The 25,571-nt window shown below is 38.4% G+C and overlaps 4 protein-coding genes and 2 pseudogenes across 4 annotated transcripts; 3 read left to right on the top strand and 3 right to left on the bottom strand.

The window, feature by feature from the left end:
- Positions 1-283: 283 nt before the first annotated feature.
- On the bottom strand, positions 284-726 carry LOC145464492 (histone H2B.1 pseudogene; annotated as a pseudogene).
- Positions 727-927: 201 nt separating this feature from the next.
- On the top strand, positions 928-2,132 carry LOC145464494 (histone H2A pseudogene; annotated as a pseudogene).
- A 136-nt stretch (positions 2,133-2,268) lies between these two features.
- LOC145463013 (ras-related protein Rab-10-like) lies at positions 2,269-7,842 on the bottom strand. The gene is made up of 6 exons (XM_081446706.1): positions 7,731-7,842; positions 7,037-7,097; positions 5,984-6,035; positions 5,054-5,131; positions 4,315-4,404; positions 2,269-3,422 (listed from the first exon to the last, which is right to left on the bottom strand). Exons 1-6 carry the CDS (start codon positions 7,840-7,842, stop codon positions 3,267-3,269), a joined length of 549 nt encoding a protein of 182 aa, XP_081302832.1. The 3' UTR covers positions 2,269-3,266.
- Positions 7,843-7,951: 109 nt separating this feature from the next.
- LOC145462997 (ADP-ribosylation factor GTPase-activating protein 1-like) lies at positions 7,952-14,110 on the top strand. The gene is made up of 13 exons (XM_081446691.1): positions 7,952-8,100; positions 8,193-8,302; positions 9,074-9,131; positions 9,839-9,952; positions 10,380-10,552; positions 11,289-11,357; positions 11,613-11,689; positions 11,907-11,938; positions 12,167-12,223; positions 12,392-12,448; positions 12,584-12,637; positions 12,821-12,880; positions 13,234-14,110. The coding sequence occupies exons 1-13, from the start codon at positions 8,041-8,043 to the stop codon at positions 13,822-13,824; spliced, it is 1,512 nt and encodes a 503-aa protein (XP_081302817.1). The 5' UTR covers positions 7,952-8,040; the 3' UTR covers positions 13,825-14,110.
- A 2,774-nt stretch (positions 14,111-16,884) lies between these two features.
- On the bottom strand, positions 16,885-19,799 carry LOC145463009 (armadillo repeat-containing protein 1-like). The gene is made up of 7 exons (XM_081446703.1): positions 19,636-19,799; positions 19,459-19,533; positions 19,202-19,386; positions 18,884-18,968; positions 18,280-18,471; positions 17,645-17,755; positions 16,885-17,577 (listed from the first exon to the last, which is right to left on the bottom strand). The coding sequence occupies exons 1-7, from the start codon at positions 19,708-19,710 to the stop codon at positions 17,491-17,493; spliced, it is 810 nt and encodes a 269-aa protein (XP_081302829.1). The 5' UTR covers positions 19,711-19,799; the 3' UTR covers positions 16,885-17,490.
- A 132-nt stretch (positions 19,800-19,931) lies between these two features.
- LOC145462998 (mitochondrial fission regulator 1-like) lies at positions 19,932-25,261 on the top strand. Its single transcript, XM_081446692.1, has 7 exons — positions 19,932-20,085; positions 20,189-20,359; positions 22,459-22,914; positions 23,158-23,285; positions 23,482-23,609; positions 24,260-24,333; positions 24,590-25,261. The coding sequence occupies exons 1-7, from the start codon at positions 20,017-20,019 to the stop codon at positions 24,686-24,688; spliced, it is 1,125 nt and encodes a 374-aa protein (XP_081302818.1). The 5' UTR covers positions 19,932-20,016; the 3' UTR covers positions 24,689-25,261.
- Positions 25,262-25,571: the final 310 nt, after the last annotated feature.

Raw genomic sequence — 25,571 nt, forward strand, 5'->3', positions numbered from 1 at the left:
GCTCTACCAGTGGAGAGTGAATCAAACCGACTAACAATAACTAGGAACTTCTTAGAATGTTAGAAAGGAGGAAACATGGGAGGAAACCCTACAGATTTGATTCATGTTCAGTCGATCTTAGAGGGCCTTAGATAACATGCAGCAATGGTATGTCCAAGTAAGGTTTAGATCGAGGAGGACACTTTTTTTCATTTTCAGGAGGGATTTGAACTGATATGATCATTGACTTTTATCACATTTGGTGGCTCCTAATGGAGCCGTTGTTTTAGGCGGGAAACCCGCACGGGGAGTTTACTTGCTGCTGGTGTACTTGGTGACGGCCTTAGTGCCTTCACTGACGGCGTGTTTGGCCAGTTCACCGGGTAGAAGCAGCCTGATGGCGGTCTGGATCTCGCGGGAGCTGATGGTCGACTTCTTGTTGTAGTGGGCAAGGCGGGAAGCTTCGGTGGCGATGCGCTCGAAAATGTCGTTGACGAACGAGTTCATGATGCCCATGGCTTTGCTGGAGATACCAGTGTCAGGGTGAACTTGCTTCAACACCTTGTAGATGTAGATAGCATAGCTTTCCTTTCTCTTTCCCCTTCTCTTCTTCTTTCCATCGACGGTCGCCTTTTTACCGGCCTTCTTCTCGCCTTTCTTTCCAACTGGAGTTTTGGGTGCCATCTTCTCAAACTTGCAGGAGCAAATGACTATTCGTCCAAAATTTATGCTATTTATACTGTACATAAATTATGAGTGGATCGAAATCCACGTTGTTTGATTGGATAACGGCTTGGCTTCTGTTTTCCCACAACAAAGCTTAATCCATACGTATTCTATGGTTCAATGGTTCGAAGACTTCAGTAGGTTCTGATTGGCACCGTTCGATCCGCCGCTTACTTTCAAAAGCTGTGGCCGACATCCGCGCGTTCATTCAGTATTTTCATCATGACTGGTCGCAGCAAAGGTAAAGCAAAGGGCACTAAAGCCAAATCTCGTTCTTCCCGTTTCCTGTTGGTCGTATCCACCGCCATCTGCGTAAGGGCAACTACGGCGAGCGCGTCGGCGCGGGAGCTCCAGTGTATCTCGCTGCACTGCTCGAGTATTTGAGCGCTGAGATCCTTGAGTTGGCGGGCAACGCTGCTCGTGACAACAAGAAGACAAGAATCATCCCCCGTCACCTTCAACTGGCTGTGCGCAATGATGAAGAATTGAACAAACTGTTCGCCGGTGTAACCATCGCACAGGGTGGCGTTCTTCCCAACATCCAGGCTGTTCTCCTGCCCAAGAAGACCGAGAAGAAGGCTAACGCGTAATTTTCTGGCGCCAAAATACAGACGGCTCCTTTAGGAGCCACCAAGTGCTATAAAAGTCATTGCTAACAACAATATTTCCAGGTTTTGCATATCACCGTTATACATCTGTATTTCAACTTATTCTCGCGCTTCTGGACGTTCTATCAGTGAATTTAATCTCGCCTCAATTTTCGCGTTGGTTCGCGTTAATGAGTTTGTATTAGTTAATAAGTGGTCTTCGACTAAAGTTCGTTTTCTACAATTTTACATACGCATAGTTCATTCGGGTAAAAAATAATTCTTTTCGTTACTCCCTTACCATTTCCGGCATTAGATCACTGAAATTACAACTGCCTGCATGACGTGCGAAGGCTTCTAGCATGATTTATACATGACAACGGAGAGCTAAGGGATGGATTCTTTACTTATTCTTGATCAACGCTCTTCGAAGCTCTATGATCGTTATTAGTTCTCCTACACAATTTGCGCACACTTTTATTCTAGCTCCCTGCTAAAGTTCCAGTTATTCGTAACTCAAGAAAGAAGAAGCAAAAAAGCGAGTCAAACTATTGCTTCTTCTCAGACTCGCCCCTCACGGTTTGCTTCACTTCAGAATTTGTAGAATTTTGTTATAAAATATAAATTGGCCCTTATCCCTCAACAGAACACTTAGTATATTAACAACGAATGATAATGAAATGACTGACCGAAGAAGGCACATTAGCTTTTACATGCAGAAGTTTGACCTCTCAGGAAACACTTCAAATTTGTGATTGGTTGAAAAATGACAAAGAATAAAGAAATGACAAGTGTTTATTTTGACAGAAGAATAGAAAGTACATTCACAGGAACAAATGATTTTCATTATCGTCACTGTATTGTCATAGCTTCTTTTATTTGCGTCACGGAACTACTGAAGCGAAGTGAAGCTCGCGATTTTTGCGCCATTTTCGAGTTTATTAATTTTAAAGTTCTTTCAAGTGAAAGAGGTTGACCTATGATGAGACTGGAACCACCAAGACACTATAGATGCCTTTTAAAAAATTGCTATAGCCCCATTCATTAGTTATTTGGGTATGTGGTTCTCAAGCTCTTTGGTGCACCCATAGTTAGTCACCCAAATCTATTGTGGCAGCTGCGCGCCTCGGAGAGGACTGGGAAGTGTATTTGAAAGCAAACCGCTTGTAAACCATCCAGCGGAAAAGCTCCAGGTAAACATTTTGCAAGATAGCCTTTTCCAGGCGTTCAGTTAGTTGGGGTGCAGCGCGAACTAACTAAACGCCTGGAAGAGACCACTTGCAGAAGCGCTCCTGTCCTGTGACGATTGTCATCAAGGAACTAGACTTCTCGAGTGAGCCTGCAAATGTACCATTCAGAGAGTAGTGGAATTATATACCGATTTGGGGTAATACCCTCCCACTTAGCAGTACAGATTTGCTAAGATTTTAAGACTAAAGTAATGGACTTACCAAACCGGACTCCAGTTGTACGATTTTTCCGATTCTACTACTGTCCTATTCTACCGATATAGCCGGTTCCAATTCTATAAATTTAATCAAATATCTTTGAAGTAATCATAGCACCATTCTTCCAATCTCAATTCTCCTTTTCATCGCATACCAGTTTAGCCATATAATAAATTTATTTACTACGACTCTGATTTATAAATTGTGCATTAAAATGTCAATTCGCAAATAACGGTGACATCTGGGTTTTTGTTGAAGCCTCTCTGCTTCTTTGATAAGAGCAAGCTTGCAAACACGCACAGTGGAAGGTTAATGAAAGGTGATTCTGTAGACAAGTTGAAATGCATGTACTTTAATATTACGGGAATTCTTCTGATATTGTAGGAGAGAATCAAATGCCAATACATGTACGCAAAATTAGCTAAAACTTCAACGCAGTTCCAGCACTAAAAGTAATGAACTGCTATCTTCATCTATATCGTCGTCAGCAAGTGCTGAGTTCATGTCATACATATTAAAGAGATCTTCAAAGCAATCTACAGCAGTGGTTACGCCCTTCAGATTCTCTTAATTCCGCATTCTCATAAAGAACTTCCTCTGCTATTAGCTTGAAGGATTCCCTGATGTTGACGCCCGTCATTCCACTGACTTCCATAAAGCAAACACCGTGGTTTATGGCAAACTAAAAAAAATGGATGGAAGTAAATTAGTGATCGCATAACTAGTTAAAAAAAAACAAAAAAAAAACAGACTTTCATCCAAGCAACCTAACAGGATCCGCTTGTCACAAATAAATTACTCTTGTACAAAAGTGTTTGCTGTTTCACGGAGATGAAAACATAGTTTACGTGATCTTACCATACACTCGAGGTGGGAAGGGAAATCCGTATAAAGGATTAACGGGACAATTGGATTACTATTTAAATCTAAAAGGCGCATGATTTCCGCACTTGTTAAGCGCTAGTACCCCTCAGCATGTTTTTGGGGTAAAAGGCTTGAACTATTGACAACAGAGGAAAGTGTTGAGTTGTCTCTCGCCCATTAGAGTGTTTGCATCAGACTATGTTAAAAGAGACAGCCAGGACAGCCGTGTAAGCAGGGCAAGTAATAATAATAATAATAATAATAATAATAATAATAATAATAATAATAATAATAATATTACATTTATATAGCGCTAAAATTACAAAATAATTCTAAAGCGCTTTACAATAGTAGTATTGTCAACATTGTAATGATAACGCTGAGAGTAGAGTTAATATTGTAAGTAATGTAACGATTATATATATTGTAAGTAGAGTCAGTAAGTAATGTAAATAGTGTAAGTAATATTAGTGATGTATATTATTATGTAAGTTTTATTATGTAAGTTATGTTAGTATTGCATGTAATGTTAGTATTGTAATTAACGTGTGTCGTCCAATTTAAGAAAAGAAAAAGAAACAACCGTGTTCTATTACCTCAATTCCACAAAATAAATAAAGGAAATATGTTGGAGTACACAATACCAAGCTAGTCATCAAAGCTTACATAAATCAAATTTTAGTAAGCTGGCAGTATATTATGACCGTTACCTTTTCCAATGCTTTCTTGGTGATAACTCTTCTGTCCTCCATGTCACATTTATTTCCAATGACAGCTATTGTGGGATATCTTTCACAGTGCTAATAAGAAATAACATTTTTTTGTTATCAGCACCGTCCATAGATAACAAGCTTAAACTTTGGCCACAATGGGTGGAGACAACTCTGTTGTCAGATTATTTTGCACGCATTGCAGGCCTATGATACCAAGCGAACTGCTCAGTCACGTTTGAGCGAGATTTTTACATTGCAAAAGCGTAAATAGGCCAGCTTTGTAGCTGTTTTATTTTGCATGCATAAATTGAGGCAATGATGCCCATAGCTAACCATATTCAGATTGAGAACGGAAAACAGACCAAATTGGTACTGTTATGTCAAAAATATACTCAATTCTCATTTTGTTGATTGTAGGTTTACAAAGTCACTCCCGGTCAGTTGGTTACTGATCAAGCCAAGATGGCTTACTAGGTCAGTTAATTAGAGCTAGCTAAACATATGAGTTTGCAGATTTCAGGCTAGAAAGACATTGATAGATATCCTATAGAGCTGAACAGAACTATTAACAAGCAGCGAGAAGGAATAATCTTTTATAAATCGAGTGCTTAAGTCTGCACCGAAAAACCAACTCACCCAACAAGTTCCATCAAAATGTAGCTTCTATTTGCTTTGCACTAGGTACTCTGTGAACCGTTTTTATTAAAGTGCATGCAAATTTTTCTTCGCTACTTACCTGATCAATATCCTGTAACCACTTTGAACAACTCTTAAACGAGTTTTCATCTGTGATGTCATATACCACCATTATGCCCTGTGAGAAAGATGATTTTCCATTAAGACTGAAGACTCAAACTGAGGGCCTCTTAATATACTGAGCCCGGTCAACCGAGATCTCGTCTCCCTACCCTTTCCTTCTTAAAAATTTCCATGTGTTCATATGAGAAGCCGGGATGGCTCGGTTGCCGAGATCTCGGTAACTGGGGTGAAAATTTCGTATACGAACACTCCAGCCCGGGTGACCGGGACGAAACTTTTTTTGAAAAAAGAAAACAAAACAAAACAAAACAAGCTCCGCTTTCACATCATAGCGGCCAAAATGGCACAATTTTTGCCTTGCAAGGTATGTGTTTGCACTTCAGAAGTACGCGAGTTAGCTTTATGAGTAAAGTTGTGAGAGTCCACAAAGCAGTCGCGAACGAGACGTTTATGTTACACCATTTTGGTTTTGTTTTAAATTCCGTTCAAATCTTTTGCCATCTAAGTCGACCGGGCTGAAATTTCCCATATGAACAAACACAAAACTTGCCGTCCCCGGGACCAAGCCAGCCCGGTTAGAGGGCTCATATGAAGAGGCCCTGACACCCTTGAAATACCCCTAAACCATATTTTCTTTATTAAATTCCGGGCCTAAAAGGCCTAAAAACTGCATGGCTTTGCACCAGTTAAATAAACGCTGGGTTAAACAGCCTAAGTTTCTTAGTGTAAGTTAGAAAATATCACAATCATTCAGTTTCCCCCATGCAGCTGTCTGGAGCTTAGACAGTCTAATTAACTAATGGGTATGTTCTGTTGATCAGAACAAGCAAAACCTGGTCTTATGCTAGTGTTTTAAATCAGGACCCTGCTCTTTTAAAAGTAGTATCTTACAATAAGTTATACTTACTCTAGCTCCTTTGAAAAGTGATTTCCGAATGTCTTTAGTTCCAGCTGCATCACTTAGCAGAAAATAAAACAAACAAACATAATTTACTAAAACAAGAACTACTGAGCAAGACCTGTAAATTGTGTTGTTTTGTACTACCATCTTTAACCCTCCTACCATACATATGAGAGGGTCTTTTGGTTTGCACCTTTTCCCCTACCCACCCCTCTGGAAATTCCAGTTAAGCTCCCCTGGGCTCCTGGCTCCATACGTTCCTTTAGATAACACATTTAGATAACTTAGGGGACCCCACATGAGAAAATAATTTTGGGGGGGGAAAATGTGACGGATTTTCCACTTACAGTTGCTTGGGGTGTCTTTTTGTAAAAAGGCTGCAGAGTTTATTGCTATTCTAGAGTGTAAATTGTAGCAAATCTCCCACTCTCTGTTTCTTTGAGAACCTTTCTCGAAAGGGAATGCACTTAATACTTTTCTACGGAATCACACATCGTAAAATCTAAAAACAGTAATACCTTATTGTTAATTATTTTCCCGACACTTAATTTTCACGATTTTCAAAACATCGCGTAAATAACCACGTGAGATTTAATACTCTGCTATATAATTATTTAATCAAAGCGCTGCGCAGCCAAGAGGGGAGAAAGTCAGCTCTTACTCCCGAGGATCCATATGAAGAAATTGACGATGTCCTTCAATTGTAAGCGCAGACAGGCGTTGTCATGTACTCCGTATAGCTCTGCTTTGTTGCAAAGGAACATGTCAAGTTGTTTTCAGTTTTGTTTTGCTATATGGCTTTGTTCAGAGTCCTTGGGAACTATTGCTATATGGAAAATTAAAATCAGTTGTGCGTATACTGAGACTAACTGTTTGTGAATAAAGATCAGTATTTTGACAATTTTCGCGAAATTTAGTTTCGGTACCGTTTTTTTTGGACCAAATTGTGAGATTTAAATCCCGCGAAATATGCAGTTCCATTTTCGCGAAATTAAGTTTCGGCGAAAGTAAGTGACAGTTTCAGCTTTTTTAATACTAAAATATGTTTAAAATACATACATTATTTGAAGTCTGATCTCTTTGCCCTCCACTTCAATTTTCTCTATTGTTATTTCCTGACCTGCCGGTGACACAGAATTCGCATGTTTACTGTGGGTTGGGGAGCCGTGCAACTTTCCCCCATTTCCTTCAAATAATTAAATTAATCAGCAACACATTTTACCGCTATAATAGGCCATTTTATTTTGAGGCAAAATAAGTTTAACTTGTTAAACTTTTTTTCGCAATAAAAGGTAATCTCGAGCTTCTTCAAGCTTCTTGTTTGCTTGTCCTCAGTCTTCTCCTGATCCTAGAGCCTCCGTAACCCGGAGTTTTACCCAGACTCCCATCGGTCAGATGATTTTGTTCACTCTTTCCGATGTGTATCCATGGTGATTGAACATAATTGTGATGCAAAAGAACGTAGCGTGTGAAGTGAATTGCTAATTTTAAGGGTTAATAATCGGGAATATATTTTATCGTTCGAAAAACAGGTTAAATTCCGGACGAAATTAAAACGGGATTTTAAACGGCGTATTAAAATCGCAATAAAATAATAATAGTCTAATCGCAGTATAGTGATAAAAGTGAACGATGACAAAATAAACATCATCGACGGACGACGAGCAGCTGTAATTAGCACCCCGAGGTGAAGAAAAACATGGATTACGTTCCGAAGAATAAGTGAAAAAAAATTAAATATTTATCAACTGACCTTCTGTCGTCTCCCCTTCCTTACTGCTACAAAAACTGCTGATAATGCAGCTCTTACCAACTCCTGATTCTCCTACAACCGCGATCTTTATTTTACACTCTTCTTCGGCCATTTTCCCGTCTTTATGAAGTCCATAAACAGCTGCAAATTAATATTGTGCGCAACCAGGGGCAGATGGATGGGAGGAAACCGGAAGTCATCAGCATAAGCGGAAGTGAAATACGAATTCCCGTGAGCCACCTGTGGCACAAGTACACGTAAAGCGAAAGCGGAGGCGGTGAAAGATCGGAGGAAGTTCAGTGAAATCGACATGGCCAGTCCTCGAACTAGGCGAGTTTTAAAGGAAATAAAGCCGAAGGACGGTAATAGTGTAAGTAGAATCGAAATATATAATACGAAATGTAATTTCCTATCACTCTTGTACGAAAATTGTGACCATTTCTTGTTTTTCTGATCGCGTAGAGTTGTTTCGAATGTGGGGCTCATAATCCTCAGTGGGTGAGCGTGACCTATGGAATATGGATCTGTCTTGAATGCTCCGGCAAACATCGTGGATTAGGAGTTCATTTAAGGTACAATAATATGATGCTTGCGATGTTAATGTACTGTAGTGGTCTTGGTGTAAATTTTTATGTCAAAACCTGAGGGATATATTTTTTCTCGCGGGAAGCCGGTTGCACACAAATCTCTTATTATGATTTCGGTGGTGTATGAAGTATGGAATTCTATTGAGCAAGAATTTGATGGCGTCACAGGTTTTCATTGTGGTATAACAAGTGGGTTTAATAAGTTCACAGTTGTTAATTGCTTTGGGACTTTTTTGTTTTTCTGCCCCTTGAATTGGTTACGAATCAAGAAAAGCTAAAATTAAAATTTACAATCTCGTACGTGAGCTTAAAATACGTAAATGAGATATGTTTGCGTACAACAAAATAAACTACGAATTTCTAGTTTTACTTTAGATTAAGTAATCTCTATGTTTTAACGTATTAACATTCAGTATGTCCCTGGGTTATATTTAGGGTAAAGTTAAGTATTGTAACAGCAACTATGTTATTGTGGAAGATTTAGTTATAAACAAAAAAAGTCCTCTCCCCTCTCTGGCAACATCGTTAGCTACCTAAGAACACAAAACAGCTACATACATGTACCCCAGCCAACCCTGATCACTGAATCTATGGGCCAACATTAAAGTATTGTACCACATTCAAAAACAAATAAGTGCCCCATCCCTAACAAATTTCCATCTGCAATAAGCAACCTCCCTTGAGCTACCAACAGTCCATTAGCCCCTAATGAGCTAAATCGGATCATTAAGTAAATTATGTTGTTGAATTCTTTAGTTTTGTCAGATCAGTTACTATGGACAAGTGGAAAGATATTGAGCTGGAAAAAATGAAGGTACATACTTCAAGTTTTAAAACTGGATGACAATATAGATCTAACAGTGAAGCTTTTTATGATGTTAGGTACTGAGGTACTGTAGTACATTTTGGCACTGACATGGAAAAATAAAGTCCATTGTAAATAGAGGTAGTTAGAAATTAGGCAGCTAACACATGTTTCCTGGCTGTTAAATTATAGAAACATCTATCAAACTCCTAAAACATCCATCTCATCAGGGTAATGAGCAGCTAGCTGGTAGACAATTTGGGCTTGTCCTCGTCATCATTAGAGCACGGAGTGGAAACAAAAAGTTTTCATCTTGTCTTGCCAGTGGTGGCATACAGTAATATTGTGAATGTATCAGATTAGAATCCTCAAATCCTGTCAAATGAACTCATTGAACAAGTGACTGATTTTATACTAAACTGAGTCCATATGACATGATGCTTGCCATATAATGAGTCTGGGAAAGCATCACAGGGTAATAACATTCACAGCAAGGTCCTGGGAAAATTGATTATCTGTTAACTTAACTTTGCCGTATTTTAAATGACTTCTTAATATTAATTTGTAAATCAATTTCCTCACTGAATACTAACCTCTTGACAACTGCTTGAAATCTTAATGAACTCCCTTTTATATAATGTTCTATTAGCAGCTGCAGATTGCAGATTTTGTATATATGTTTTAAGTACTTTTTATAACAATTATCTCTAAAACAGGTTGGTGGTAATAGCAAGGCCAAAGCATTCTTCAAATCTCAACCAGATTATCGACCAGACATGTCAATTCATGAAAAATATAACAGCAAAGCAGCTGCATTGTACAGAGACAAGGTATGATTTTCTTCCAGATGCATCCTTCCTAAGATTGAAATAGCGATTCTCCTTAACCATTGCCATAATTTCTCCTAAAAAGAAATGTGAGAAGTTGGTTATTCATGGGGATATCCTTTAGCTGATGAGTTTTGTTACTCTCATCACTTGACTGGTACTGTATGGATGCAATATGGAGAAATTAGATGTTGGTCTGTTGAAGAATTCTAGTTTTAACATCACCATACACCTGGCATAGTTAATTGAACCCAATCGACTGAATTTCAATTGAAATTGAATGATTGAGTTCAGTAATGGAACTAAATTGAACTCACACAAAAACTTCAGTAATCGAACATTCAATTTCCGATTGAGTTCGACTGATTTTGATTTCTGAACATTTGACTATACACTCTGGTGCTAAAAGTTTTTCTCTTGTTTCAATTAGATTTCAACCTTAGCAGATGGAAGATCATGGTCAGAGGAGACCTCAACTGCCAGAAACTGGGAACCACCACTCTCCAGAAGTTCAAGCAGCACAGCTGGCAGCCGGATGTCAAATGGCTCAAGTTCAATGTCTCATAGTGCCTCTTCACCAGAACTCATGTTAGGAATATCAAAGTATGAAAGGAAATTTGCTGTTCAACTATAAAATTTACCACTGACAAAGTATTGCATGTTTTAAAATATATTATGTACTAGCCTTGTAACTATTTTACAAGGAAATTGTCCTGTGTTTTAAACCTTCAAAAACTTCACCAAAAACCATTGTAAAAAATGTTCAGTTTACAAATTAGAATAGTCTTATCCGCAGTAACAGTCACCTATCTATAGCATCTCCTTTCCACAACAGCCAGAATTTTTCATCCTAACCAAGTGGCAATCAGTACACAGTTTTGTTCTTATTTAAATCTCTCTACAACTGATACTTCTCAACAAGTGCCTGTCAGTTCTGCCTAAGGTGGCCACTGCAGAGATGCCAACAAAAAATAATTGAAATCTGGCAGATGGCCAATTTTACCTTCTTGATCCTAAAAAACAGTTGTTCAAAGTAGAGCTCTGCCAATTCAACCACAAAAATACATAAAATATCATACAATTCCCCCAAAAAACTGGCTAAAATATGTCTGAAACATTATGTTTCATATGCTTGTCCGGTAGAATTGTTGAACCATACGGGAGACCGGGAGATCAGCTGTGTATTCGGGACGCTCCTCGATAATCTGGCAAACTTGACATAGATGCCACTGTAGTCCAAAAAGTTTCAGCTGGAAGGTTTCCTTGAGCAGGGGGAAAATGGTTTGAGCTAAGCATTTGAAATTTTCATACTGAGTCACAAGCTGTCTTGATTTTGTAGGAGTGAATTAAATTCACAAAAAGAGGATTTCTTCAGTAGAAAACAGATGGAAAATGCCTCAAGACCTGAGTAAGTTTGGACTTATTGTTGTTATCTGCAGATAGCATTACCTAGCCAACTTAGTCAAATATTTCCCAAGCTTGTTTTCTTCTGGCCTTTTTTTCTTAGGTTTATTCATTGGTTCGTTTGATCAATTAGTGACAGTTTTCTCTTCTGTTACTACTATAATTGTTTCATTATTGTCTGAGGGAAAAAGCTCTGATCCAAGATTTTGAAATTGCAGAATTTTGTTCATTGATGTTTTTTTTTTTTTTTTTGCTGCAGCAATCTTCCCCCAAGCCAAGGTGGACGGTACACTGGGTTTGGATCAGGACCTGTAGCCACATCAAACAGCAGCTCAGGTAAGCGAAAATGCTGTTAGTTATAAGCAGCTTAGCATGATCTTCAATTTACATCCCTCTGCTGTGATGGATCTCTTTCATTATGGCATGCTCTTGTTATATTAGTTTGGGTTTCCTGAGCAGCTCATTTTACTGCTGATCAAAGTTTGCGCAATTGTTTGTTGACTGATTTTTCATTTGGTTCAGTCTGTTAATTTTGGCTTGCTTTATTTTTCAGGTTGGGATACAGCATTTTCATCACTGTCATCAGTAAGTGGGAACCATCAATTTCTCTTAACATTTTTCTTTCTTTTAACATCTCATTTCTACATTCTTGTAACCTGTTTGCTGCATACTGTATCAATGTTGTAAGACGAAATGAGAGAGTTATCACCCTTGGAAGTTTGTCTAAAAAAAAATGAAATGTATAATTCATAAGACAAACAGTTTCTGGTAATAAATTTGCAATTTTCACCTAATTTTGTTTTTGTTGTTTAGGGCTGGAGTTCATTTGCTGCAGGAGCTGCTCAATTTGCCACAGTTGCTTCCCAACAGGTTAGCAACTTATTATTATTCAACATCAAAGTTATTATTATTATTCAACAAAACACAAGAATCCACCATAATTCCTGCTTACCTGTAATTTGAAGTAAACACCTTTCCTACAGTCTGTCTCCTATTTTTACCAGGAATTAATTTAATAATAATTTAATTCAATTGTAGGCTGTCAAGCTGGGCTCTACAGTCAATGAATCAGTTATTAAACCCACAGCAACTAAGGTATGTAAAGTTGAGAAACATTTAGCATTATCATGAATATCTCTTTTATGCATAATTTACCTTTTTTTTGTCAAAAATGTAGCAATATATATAGTTCAAAAGTAAACTTTATTTTCTGTTCCTTTTAACCCATAGGCAGCAGAGCTGGGAACTACAATGAATGAAGGTGTAAAGAAAGTGTCCACCAGGGTATGTTGAAAAGCCATTGAAAGCCAAATAATAGGCTGAGGTTTTGGTATTATTTTTTTAGATTTTGTATTTCATTTTGATAACACCCCATAATGTCTTGCAAAGTAAAATTTTCCAGGAACAGACTTGTTTATTAAAATTGTAAGATTGCAGTATCTGTTTCATAATATTATTCATTTTCAGGTTCAAGAGGGCAAACTGCTTGATGACATGTCAGCTTCAATGTCTACTTTGTCCAGTAAGGTAGGCATAAACAAGTCTATAACATTTTTCTATGGTCTACACCTTGATAAACTATAGATTGAAATGACTTCATGAAGTCTTCTAAGTATTCACTCCAGGATTGGGGAATAAGACAGAAAGTGTACTGAGATTTCATAAAGAGCAGACAGAAACTTTTTGTCATGCATGACCCTACTTCAGAGCACAATTGAAATTTACATACACCATTGTATGTGCAACACAAGCAAAGAAGATGATTAATCTACGTGTTTTTCAATGTGTTCTCCTAGCATGCACCAATTTTCTCCACAGGAGATACTCATCATTGATTGTTTAAAAGTTATTCTAAACTGAAAATTTGTCTTGGCTAATAGGTACGGGATGCCAGTACCAAGGGATGGACAAACCTGCAGACTGCCAGTGTGAAAGGCTGGGCCAATATTCAAACATTTGTCAATCAAAACAGCAGTGGTGATTATGGTACAAAATCTCTCACAAGTGGTGCAAACTCTGGAGGAGGCTATGGAGCTGTCAATGGTGTGTCGCCATTCAGCAATGCGACTAGTCATGGCGATGGAAACTGGGATTGGGATAGTTACACAGATATCAATAAAGAGGAGGTTGATGACGATGAGGGGATTAATGTTAAAACAACAACAGAAGGTGGTGATGAGGATGATAATGGAGATTCTTGGGCCTGGGGAAGTGACTCAGAGAGCCCAAAACAAAAGTTGCCACCCAAGAATGGTGTCTCTGGGGTTGCAAAGCAATCATCAGCAAGAGCAACTACCAGGACACCACCAAAGACTGATGCCACAGCCAGTAACGATGGCTGGGGAGATCTGATAAATTGGGACAATGATGAGTGGGGTGAATCAAGTGGATGGAGTAATGAGGACTGGCAGAGTCCTGGTAGTAAATCAAAGATATCTGCTGGAGGGAATGGGGGGAAGAAAGCTGACTGAATATGAACCATATTTTCATACACAGACAGACAGTGCAATCATTATTTATTTCTGTAACCAAACTATGATGCAATCACTGTGTCACTACTTCAATCAGGTCCATTAAAACATAGCAAGATATTGTAATACTTTTTGGGGAGTTGGAGGTTCTGGACAATCAATAATTCTTAATATAACCTGACACTGGCCGTAATTAGGCAATCACAAAAATACTGAAGTGACATTTTGTCCTGCATTGTCCTAAACTAATCTGTCCACTGTAATTATGTATTAAATTGTTGTTGTTGCAAGTCGCAAGTCCATTCAATTTGATAGATTTGCTGGTTGCTGAAGAATACCATGATTCAGGCTAGGGGCATAGAATTTATTATCCACATATCTTTTTTTTTTTTTGGACTTACTATGAGTGGACTTTTCTCTTTGATGTTTTTTTTTCCCATTGGTTACCATTTCCTGGCAAACCACAGAACTTCTAGACACTAATGAGGGCCAGAGAGGAGTGTCCAGAAGGAAAAAAGAGGGAAAGAAACCAATCATCAATAGCTTGGTATAATTTTAATTTATCAAGTTATTATGAAAATAATAATATGGGGAAAGTGTAGTATGCAGACACCACATTGGTGACCCTCTTACAGAAGCATTAAAAATAGATTCCACTTCAAAGCTCTGTCTTGAATATGTGAAAAGAACAACTTAGTCGTTTGAAGGAAGGGAAATATTAGGCATACCCCTATCTTTATGACAGCACTTCTTTTTACCAGGCTAAATCCAGATTTTGCAATCAGAAATAAGTCAGATTTCTCAATCCATTTATGGCCAAACCAATCTAAGATTGCAGTCCAAACAATCCATGTCTGAAGGCAAATCATTTAGATTGGAAACCAAAGCTGGTTCCACTTGAGCAAACTTGTTCTGGATTTCATCTTTGTGTTTAAAAAAGGCATTCCCAGGCCCCTTACTGTAGTAGCTCGACCTTTTTTTCAGTTTTTTGTTCCAGCTTCTATGAACATTCAAGCAAATTATCTGGATTAGCTAATTCCAAAACTGGATTGGTTAAAATGAATGCTACCTATTTGTGATCCCCTTGGCACCCAGGAGCCTGTGAGGATAGAATAGTTTGTGTTGATTTTAGAATGTTGAAGAAGTCAGTGCTGTAGATTGTGCAGAGTTAGAGTAAAATTGTTAATATTTTTCAGAAAACATTGGTTAGGGGAGGTGGACTCTTGCTTCCTTCTTTGAAATATATTTAAAGTCTCAAATGTACAGGGTATTCATTTATCAAGCATGTAAATAAGAATTTTTTTGTTACACAACTGTGCTAGTTCAGAGGTCCAATAACTAAAATCAACCAATGGGATTGCTTTATTGCCAGTCCAATACTCTCTAAGCATTGGACTGGACACTGTGCCCAGTGATCCCACAGTGAACAAACAGAATAACGTAAGTGTCAATGGTATTTAGCTTAGGTTACTCCTAAGATTTTCAGGCAGTTAGAGTCGTGTAATAAATCTCATATTAACCAAGCTTGCTTGGTATCATACTGGAAGAATATTGACCCTTGGTCTTTTAGGTATGGACCTCGCTGTGCTTGGTCAGTACAGTTAAGACCTCGGGCTAATATTCTCCCAGTATGGCCCTCGCACTTGGTTAATAAGATATATGAATTGGAGTCATGATTTTACCCACAACATAAGCCTACAGTTTATTTTTGCCAAGCTCTACATATGCTATTCTCAAATATCAAATTGAATTAAAAGCTTCACTGACAAAGTGGAAAATAATTGTGGCATGAAGGATTAACAAAAGGTCTCAAGTTTGATTTCATGATTTGTAATTTGTACAGGAAAGTAATAATTATAATTATTGTGTTCATTTGTGAGTGCTAAGAAAAGAAAAGAAAAAGAAAAAAAAACCAGTCATTCTAAACTGGTGCATACAACCAGTGTTCCAGATAAGTGAGGGGTCTCTGGTCAAAAACCTAACAAGGTCAGCTACATGACCCAACAAATTAATAGAAAATTTACAATGATTTTGTGGGAACAGTTGGAATTGACCTGTTGGAATTCCCTATTGATATCCTGTCTTGAAAACTTATCTGGAACCCTCACAACTAGTGAATTGAATGTAACAGATTCAATGAAACCTTATACATGTACAGGAAACAATGTCCTCTATATTCTTTACTGTTCAATGAGTTCTGTTGTTTAAGACTGCATTTCACAACACTGAGTGGGAGAAGTAGTTACAGTTGGACCCTATTAATTTGAACTCAGTTGTTTTGAATTCCCTGTTCAAACTCAAAACTATTTTCATTGGATTTGCCCTTCAGCTATTTGCTATCAGCTATTTCAAACTCTTGCTATTTCGAACAATTTTCTGTTTCCCCTGAGAGTTTGAAATTGTAAGGTTCGACTGTATTCTTCAATTTTACCTTTCAATACAATATTATATAATTATTTTGACACAGGAAGAAAAGGAAACAATAGTTTAGAAGGATATTAAACTCAAAAAAATTAATGAGCTGCTGTTTATTCAGTCATTAATAAAAGGGGTGATCCATTAACAGCTTATTATTCAAGTTCAATGACTATTGTAAGATTTCAGGAGGGTACTACAATGGCAACATTTTATGACGCTTATATGAATTAGCACCTAAAGTTCCAGGGGGGGGCTTCCATATAAAAAGGGTGGGGGTGCTTGTTGTCGTTTTAGGGTTAAAACGCAGTCTTGGTACCTCTTAGGGTGTTAAGCCTAGGAAATAAAGTGATATTTTAGAATTGGTACCTCACAGGGGTGAAAAATATTTCAAGCCATGCCCACTAAACAGGATCCTGGTACCTTCTAGGGGGCCCCTGTCCCTTTTGTATGGGAGTTCCCCCTGGGCTTATAGTACTTTGCGATGCTTGCATTTAGTTGTCGCTTGTGAGAGAATCAGGATTCTCTAAGAGGTTATAATGAGGTTGCCCACATGTCAAGTGATATTCATCACAATTATTCGGATGTTAACCTGTCTATGCAGTGAGCCAGATACAAATGTGAAAAATGATGTAAAACAGCCGATTTTAAAACCTCCAATTTATTGTTAGTGGTACACAGGTGATAACATTTTCAACTATTTACAAAATGTTTAAGCCTAGTTCGCACTGTGTCCTTTCCACAATAGAAATTAAGAATTGAACCTGCCTTTTATGATACACTGTAAAATTAACTGTAAGCTTTAGGTTGTTACTAAGACTGTTTCTTAAATGCAATATTTTTGGCCAAATCCAAGCATGGAATGAAAAGACAATAATGACAATCAATAACTTTAAAGTAATTTAGAGTGCTGTGATGATTTCAAGTCTAGTCCATGCTGTTTGCTGGGAGTTGATTAAAACACCCAGCTGTGTATAAATTTAAAGCTGTGAAGTGGTGGTGTCATACAATTTGACTTGGCCATACAGAAAAATATTTTGTTTTATAGCCTTGTTACTAACAGTTCAACCAAACAAGTTTTAACCTTGGTTTGGAGTGTTGAAGTTAGTTGTGTAAATCTTGACAGTGGAGGACTGATCAAAACTAGGGATCTGGCCAAAAAAAATATCTACCAGAAATAATCAGGTTAACACTCTTTATCCATCTAGTTAGGTATGTACAAACATTTATAAATCAGTTTCTTTTCTATTTTCACCAATACAGTGTCTTGCTAAAGAAACTTGACACACTGGAAAACCATCCATTTTCTTTGTCATTTCCTCCAACCACGGCAATTGCCTAAAGGAAAAAATTGGTTAGATACAGACTGAGTTAAAAAGATGAATTTTCTGTGTCTCTTGCTTACCTTGTCAGAAATAACTACATTGTCATCTTCCTCTGGAAGATAATCCGGTAATGCACTGCTGTTGCCTCTTCCACAACTACTGGCAGGAGCTGCACCAAAGGACAACATTACCTGGTTCGAGATAATGAAAAAAAATACTTCATCAAACTGTTACTACAACGCACAAGCATGCATGCAGTACTGCCCAGCTACAACTAGTAGTAACTACCATATGGGATAACTTCATAAATCTACCCTGGGTGCAGGAAATGCCCCCCCCCCCCCCTCACCAACGTCTGAGAGAATGCCACACTGGTGAGTTAAGTGCCGAGGAGGGTTTTTTTTTTGCCCTTGGTGCTGTGCTCCCCAGTGGAGCATTCTCTCAGACCTTGGGGAAAAAAATTCCACTGGCACCCAGGGTATTATCATACATCAGTATACAGAGTAGATTTATGAGGAGGAGGGGGCCACACCCACCTTTTGGAATTTTTTTCTAAAAGTTGTAACCAGCCTTCTTTGGAGCAGTAGTGAGGGTGTTCATCTACTATGGCTATGGGGTGAGGTTGTACTCTTCCGAAATTATATATCGGTCCCTGCTTTACAAATGCGATCACATCAATTAGTCAGAACTTCCCTTTGACTTACTGTTAACCTACCTCTTCTCCTCTTTCATTCCTGACAACTTGCTGAGCTGACAACAATTTTGTATTGTTGATGGCATCACACAGCATTTCTGGGGACAACTCTACTTTGCATCTTATTATACACCTGGACTTGGTCATGACAAATGTAAAGCTGATCACTCCTTTAACTTTTAATAGCTCTTCCTCACATAGCTTTCTAGTAATCTGGGGAACAACAACATGCTGAATGTGAGCAAATAAAATAAAAGAGCAGAGAAGAACATATGTAGGCTTTGTTAGTTGTGGGTCTACTGAACACGTCAACTTTTTCAACTTGATTACAATCCTGAAAATATACCGGTAACAATGTTTAATTGGGTCTGGGTCAGTGAAAAGATTAGGTATGTAAATCAATGTGCAGTTACAGAAAATATCCATACTCCACAACCGAAGGGATTGGAAATTCCTGGGGTGAAGAAGAAGTGGAGGGGGAGGGTGGGTAGCTAGGGGGTTCCTGTAATACCATACAATTTAAAGAAATGTATGAAGAGGGGTGGAGAGGTCTTAGAAAAAAATCCCTTTTGTGGGGGAGGTATAGATATTTTCTGGAACTGCACAATGATAGTATGATCCAAACCTGGTTTGCCAAGCCTTTGATTTGCAGAGTTACTACTTTTGCCCTCTTGTTCAAATTCCCAAGAAAGAAGGATTGCGATGTGCCACTGTGTAAAGAAAAGTAAAAAATACAATTTACAATGTACAATACAATTTATTACAATAACTAAAATAATCATAACACCAGAGAAATACAAATGTTTTTTTTATATTATTTATTTTCTTTTTTTGAAAAGTATAAATGTATATCAATGTGTACTTACTTGGTAAAACTAAATAAAAGTGTCAAATCACATTCAAAAGAAAAGAAGTACATATTAAGCTTATTTAGTTTCAATACCTGGATCTTTTGCTTGAAGCTGTGTTGACGGGAGGAATGATATTTTGATAGATTTCCTTTGCCATTTGCCTTGCTTTCGCGTTATAACCTTCTTTGTGCATGATAGTTTTTAAGCTGATAACCATTCCTATTTCTTCTCTCATTTTGGATCGGTTTGGTTGAAATTCCGACAAGAATTTCAAGGCCTGAAGAAAGGAAGAGAAAAATGGTCAAACACATTCTTTCGAGTGACTGAAAGAATAAGTTGATTAACAAACCTCCAAGGCTGTAACAACTACTTTTACATCTTCGTTGTCGAGAAATAAAACCAGTCCTGCGAGGCAACCTTGATCCTATAAAAAATAAGGAAACCAATGTCATTTTAAAGATGATAAAACATATATACCTGGCCGACGGAGAATCGGGCACTCGGGAATACAATTTAAATTTCGTACTTTAACAATGGTTGCTCTGTTCTGTGGATCAGCAGCTAAGTTCTTAAGGTGTTCAACTACCCCTAGAGCAGTCATAATGTTCTCTTAACGCAATTTTCTACCAAAAAATCTCTTGCTCTCGGCTCAAAGTCAGAAATCGTTTCTCTCGCTGTACTCGTAAAGAATGTTTGATTCGCCTTCCACATGCGCGTGTTCAAACCAGCCGCTCTTAAATCTGATTGGTTAACGGTTGTAAACGCGGAACTCTGATTGGTCAGTTCAACATGCATATCCGTGACAACAAAATGTTTAAAAAACTCACCCGATCATGCGGTGCTGATGTTCGGTTGATCGCTTTCCTCTTCCTCTGTCCTGTTGGCATTTAAATTAGTGGTAAATGCAATGGATACTGCTTTTGAAGTCATGAGAATAGTCCTGGAGTATTTTGGCTGGGATGGAAACGAAATCGAAGTATGTTTATCTGAAGATTGGTACCTAGAGATTCCAAGTGCATGTGACCAGCCTTTCAAACATTTTAATATTCGATAATTCATTCTTATGTTTTATGTTTCAGGAGTTGCTTTATAATCGAGACAGAAGATTTATGAACCACAGAAGAAGCATCGTTCGACGAATCGGCAGAGAGTTATCACGTTATCAGATCAAATTGTTTACCAAACGCAGCATAGTTCGCGAGATTGGAAGTCGACTGCCCTTGAAACCATGTAAAAGACCGTATTTTGAGGTAAATTGCAGCAAAACAGATAAGCTTAGCGTGTTAGATGTCCCAGTAGATTACTAAACTGTTGACACTCCCTCTGATTTGCACTGCTCGATCGTTCATAAGAGAGATCTTGGAAGAGAACAAAACATTAGCTTTCGTTGGCGAAAATCCGTCTACAGGCAACAATTCTTGTAGATTATATCCCACTTCCTTAGGCCCAGTTCATACGTCGCATTTCTGCCGTGTCGAATTCAATTCAATTAAGTGCGGCAGAAATGCGACTGTCGATTCATACGTCGCACTTGTGTCGCACTTAATTCGGAATTTGTACTGTCGGGTATGTCAGCCAGCGGAAAATGTTTTAAACGGAGGGTATTCAATATGGCGGACGAAAATACTGAGCGACGAAGAACTTTAATTTTGCAAAAAATTGACCGCCAATGGAACGAGAAGGAGAAGGCTGACAACGGAGCAGTATGGGTTGCAATATGTTCAGGTTGCATTGGGTCGAGAATGGCCAAGTTTCTTTTTCTTGAGCGGGAAAACATTTACGCATGCTCAATACATTAACATAATGTATGCATTAGATTCGACACAGCAGAAATTCGACGTCTGAATCGGTGTCGCATTTCAGTCGGATAATGCGACAAGACCAGTCGAACGTGCGGCAGAAATGTGGCAGCCGATTCAGACGTCGAATTGCTGTCGAATTTAATTCGTTGAATTGAATTCGATACGGCAGAAATGCGACGTATGAACTGGGCCTAAGAAATAAAAGGCACACAATGCATGCAGAAGCGATGACGTTTAAAACTTGTTTCTAGAAGATTGGAACATGAGCAGACAAACTGATTTTTAAACTTTTGGGTTAGAAATTTTAGGGGTTTACATTTAGGGTAGTCCATTCGTGGTTCATTCAAGTAGTTCCTGTACCAGGTCCATCTTGTTAGTCCATGTGCTAGGGGTCAGCGAAATGTACCAACCCAAACAAAAAGCACTCCACTGAAAAGTTCCCCTCTCTGAAATCAACACCTTATATTATCTTTAAAGATATTTGGCAAAGCTAATTACCTCACCGGAAATTAATTTGTTGTTTTAACCATATACTTGTCCAAGAGAAAATCATTTTCCCTTGACTTGTCATATCGCGTGCGCGACCCGCTTGTCTATCTAAAATTGTATGTATCAAAGATACATACAAAGTTTGCACTTGAGCGCAAATTTATCCGACACTGTATAAACCAAAATCCACCCCCAAATCTTTGTTTAAAAGCTTAAATTAAAAGCACTCCACTGATCCTACAAACAGCAAAGGAAAGCTGCAAAGGAAACCCGCAAAGGAATGTTACTCTCTCTGAAATCGACACCTTATTATCTTTAAAAATATTTGGCAACACTAATTATCTCACCGGAAATTAATTTGTTTCAACTGTATACTTGTCATAATGATTAAAAGCAGTCTGCTGATCCTACAAACAGCAAAGGAAAGCTGCAAAGCCTCCACCGATCGCCTGTGCAACTTACTTGTCTGTCTAAACTTGTATGTATGGAGGATATGTTCTTATTATGAGTTTGCCTGTGAATGCAAATTTATCCGATACTGTTTAAACCAAAATCCACCCCTAAATCTTCTTTTAAAAGCTCCAATTAAAAGCACTCCGCTGAACCTACAAACAGCAAAGGAAAGCAGCAAAGGAACTCCCAGAGTGCATTTCGCTTCCACAGGGGGATAAAAAGTGCGCGACATAAGCACATGGACATAAGCGCGACAAACTATGCAAAATCTCTATCCAAAGGAATGCATGTATGCCAGCATAAAGCGATGGTGTCACACATCACGTCAACGCTTAAAAATCAGACAAGTGGAAAGATAAAGGCATTGGGTTTACTGATGATGCGATTGGGAGGAGGGAATGGGTGGGGTGGGGGGGGGGGGGGTTGAGGGGAGGAGGCAATGTAAGAGGGTGTAGGAAGATTGTAAAGAAGTGTCTAGCAACTACTAACAGTAAATTGCATGGGAAGTCCCACTCCAGGAATTGACATAAAACAGATTGAGACCTATTCTGGAGAAAAGAAAACCTCACTTGCTATACATACTGGGTTATTTTTGAATTTTCCAGCTAAGCCTTAACAGAAATGTGCAAGAACTTGGTAATGAGATTGAAGGAAAGCCAATGTCCCAAGTGCTGATGGCATCTTTGGCCGATGTTGGCTGGATAACTGATGATGACGACGTCATATTTTCTGAGCCTATCCCTGATGAGGAGATAATTCAAAATGAACACGGGAGTCCAGAAAAAGAAATAGAGACAATAACGGTCTGTGAACTACCTGCAGTTGCTGTACAGGAAACCACATCAAGCAACGAAGCTATGCAAAAAATTTCTGCTTTGGAGGATGAGTTACAGAAATTGAGAGCTCAAATAGCAATGATGATTGTTACAGCTCCGCAAAATCAAGCAACTCCATCCACCCCAGTGGGGGCACCAGCTCCCCCTCCCCCTCCACCACCACCTCCTCCCCCACCGACACCCATGTCAACACCTTTGAAGCCAGTTTCGCAGATCATTAGAGAGGTAAGTCACAGGCTTATAGTGACACAATATTGTATTGTAATGCCAGTATATATACTAGTAAATGTGTGAACTTTTTTGCAGCCAAACAATCCATAAATCCAGCAAAGGTACTTTAAATGTAATGCTAGGGTTCAAAATAATACTTTTAAAAGAAACTATTTTGTTTGTGTTACCAATTTCAGTTTATATTGACTGAGAGCTTCCTGGATGAAATATATGTTTAATGTATGTTTTCTCAAACAGAACAGAGCGAAAAGGTTGTCACTTGCACCAGGGACAGGAATTAGTGAACATTCCACTGGGGCCAGTTTGCCAAACATGACAGATGTCCTGAAAGGACTGGGGAAAGTAAAACTAAGATCTGTTGAGAGGTAAGTACTATCAATTTTGAGTATGCACATGTCAGACTCATACCAAGTTATGTCACTTACTCATGCTATGGTTTATGGGAATTACAGTATTTAGTGGGCTTGTGGTGTATCAAAAGTTGGAAATAAACATTAATAAGTGACGACTGGGTATGGGTTTCTGTCAGTGTAACATCACCGTGTAACCACTTCTCTCTAGATCACCAGGTGGTACACCCTTGAGGAAGCCCCCCATCAGCACCGATGGCAGTGACCCGGCCTCAATCATTGCACAAGCCCTCAAGAAAAAGTTTGCACACAGAAGACGTCAAGAGGCTAATTCTCCAGGTACACCATATTGTACATTGTCAAGATTTATTAACCTAGTTCATAGCAGCTGCAGGGTTAATATACAAACACACAAGCTCAAGGGATATGAGGAGCTCCCTTATGCATACCCCCTCCAGTTACTTGCACACTTGATAATAGACTACTTTCGCATTTTTGGTATTGGACTGGAAATAGCTTGCAATGGAGGCTTATGCCGGGAATATCATTACAAAGAGATTAAACATCATTTGTATTTGAAAAGACTCCCTGCATTAGCCTCATGTTGTAAGCTACCTCCAGGCCGATACCAAGTCCCTTCACTTGAAAGAAATCTATCTATTATCTTAAACAAGGATGTCAAATTGATTACTAGATAATCGTATTATATGCTGGAAGGAAAGGGTTTTTCACCAAGATAATTGGATCCTCTATTCTTGTCACCTGCACACTTAACACTTGAATTTGTTACGAAAATTTTAAGAGAAGTTAGAAATTAACCAGTAATGAGAAAGTGGAGGCTGATCAAATTCCAAATTGGGTCAACCAACAGTTGGTGGATTATTAGTCAATTCATGTGCTTGTCAAGGGAAGTGAAGAATGTCAAGGCAGACAATAGGTGCATAGTCACAAATCACTAAATGAATGTTTTGTTATCTTTTGTATTGAAGATGCCAATAAAGAAAACAACAGTCCAGGATCACCATTTGGCACACCACCCTCCAGCCCCAACAAATCTGTGCCTGTAAGTATAGTAAAATTTACTATTAAATAAACACTAATCACGACTAGAACAGCCTGTCCTACCCCTAAAATTCAACAGTCATGTTTTGGTGAGCAATAGATCTTTCTTCCCTATGTTCACTGGCTCTGTTACTTTACTATTTGCTTCCCTGACTTGAGCACAAAGCACCTAACAGAAAATGAAAATATGATCGTTATTTGAATTTAAAAATCAAAAACTTTAATTTGATCGCAATCCCTTCTCAATTTTTCTCCAGTTTGGACCCCACCTGCTAAAGGCAACAAACAAGAAAAGACGTTCAAGTACTGGACTGAATCAAACAACAAAGCCTAGTCCACTGGTTGAAGTCTGCTGACTGGCTGAGAAGATTTTAATAAGAATTTACTTGCATCTTATTGTGTAATTAGAAGTGTTCAATTTTTTCTACCAAATGTTGCATTTTCCACGACAAGCATATCATGTCACCTCTGACTTTTATTCAGGTTGTACCTCAGGGGGTTTGAGGACACCCCTTGACCTGGCCCAGATTGGTGACATAATTAAGAGATGAAAACTTTGAACTATGGACAGTTTTAATTCCACGACATTAGACTTATTACCAAAGGACACCGGGTTGTACATACAAATTATTTAGTGCATTTTAAATTTTCGTTTTTTATTCTTGAGGGGTGAAGGTTAAGTTGACACTACTGATAAACCAGTAAATTATAAATTAAAACATTTTACTACTTACAAGCCGTGTAAATAATATTACTAACAGCTTGTTAATTCCTTCAACTTCTCCTTATTCTTTATAGTGGAAACAAAATCAGGTCAGACAGGTTGTCCGAGTCTCCTTGTCTGATGAAACAAGATATGGAAAAATGCTCTTAGCTATGTTTAATCTCTTCTTGTAAATATGAATTTCAAATAAATTGGTGAAGCCTTGTGATCGTTGTCTCAGAAACAACCTTTATAATACAATTATTAATTGAGTAAGCTGCATTGGAGCTTTGGTGACAAAGTTTTGGACTTAAGTTACAGTGTTGCCACCAGCAACTTTCCTCATTTCCAATAGTAAAAATATTGTCGCCTGCAATTTCATGCACCTTGCTGCCAATGATGTCAAAGGCAGATACGTTGCCATTGGAAATGAAGCCAGTTGCCCATGACAACAACACAAGTTGATGATACAACCTGGTTACCAAACTTTTGTTGCGCCTTACTCGACAGATAATAGCAGTATTTAAGTATGGCAA

The sequence above is a fragment of the Orbicella franksi genome, chromosome 12 (assembly GCF_964199315.1).
Source record: "Orbicella franksi chromosome 12, jaOrbFran1.1, whole genome shotgun sequence".
In the NCBI taxonomy this organism is placed as follows: Eukaryota; Metazoa; Cnidaria; class Anthozoa; order Scleractinia; family Merulinidae; genus Orbicella; species Orbicella franksi.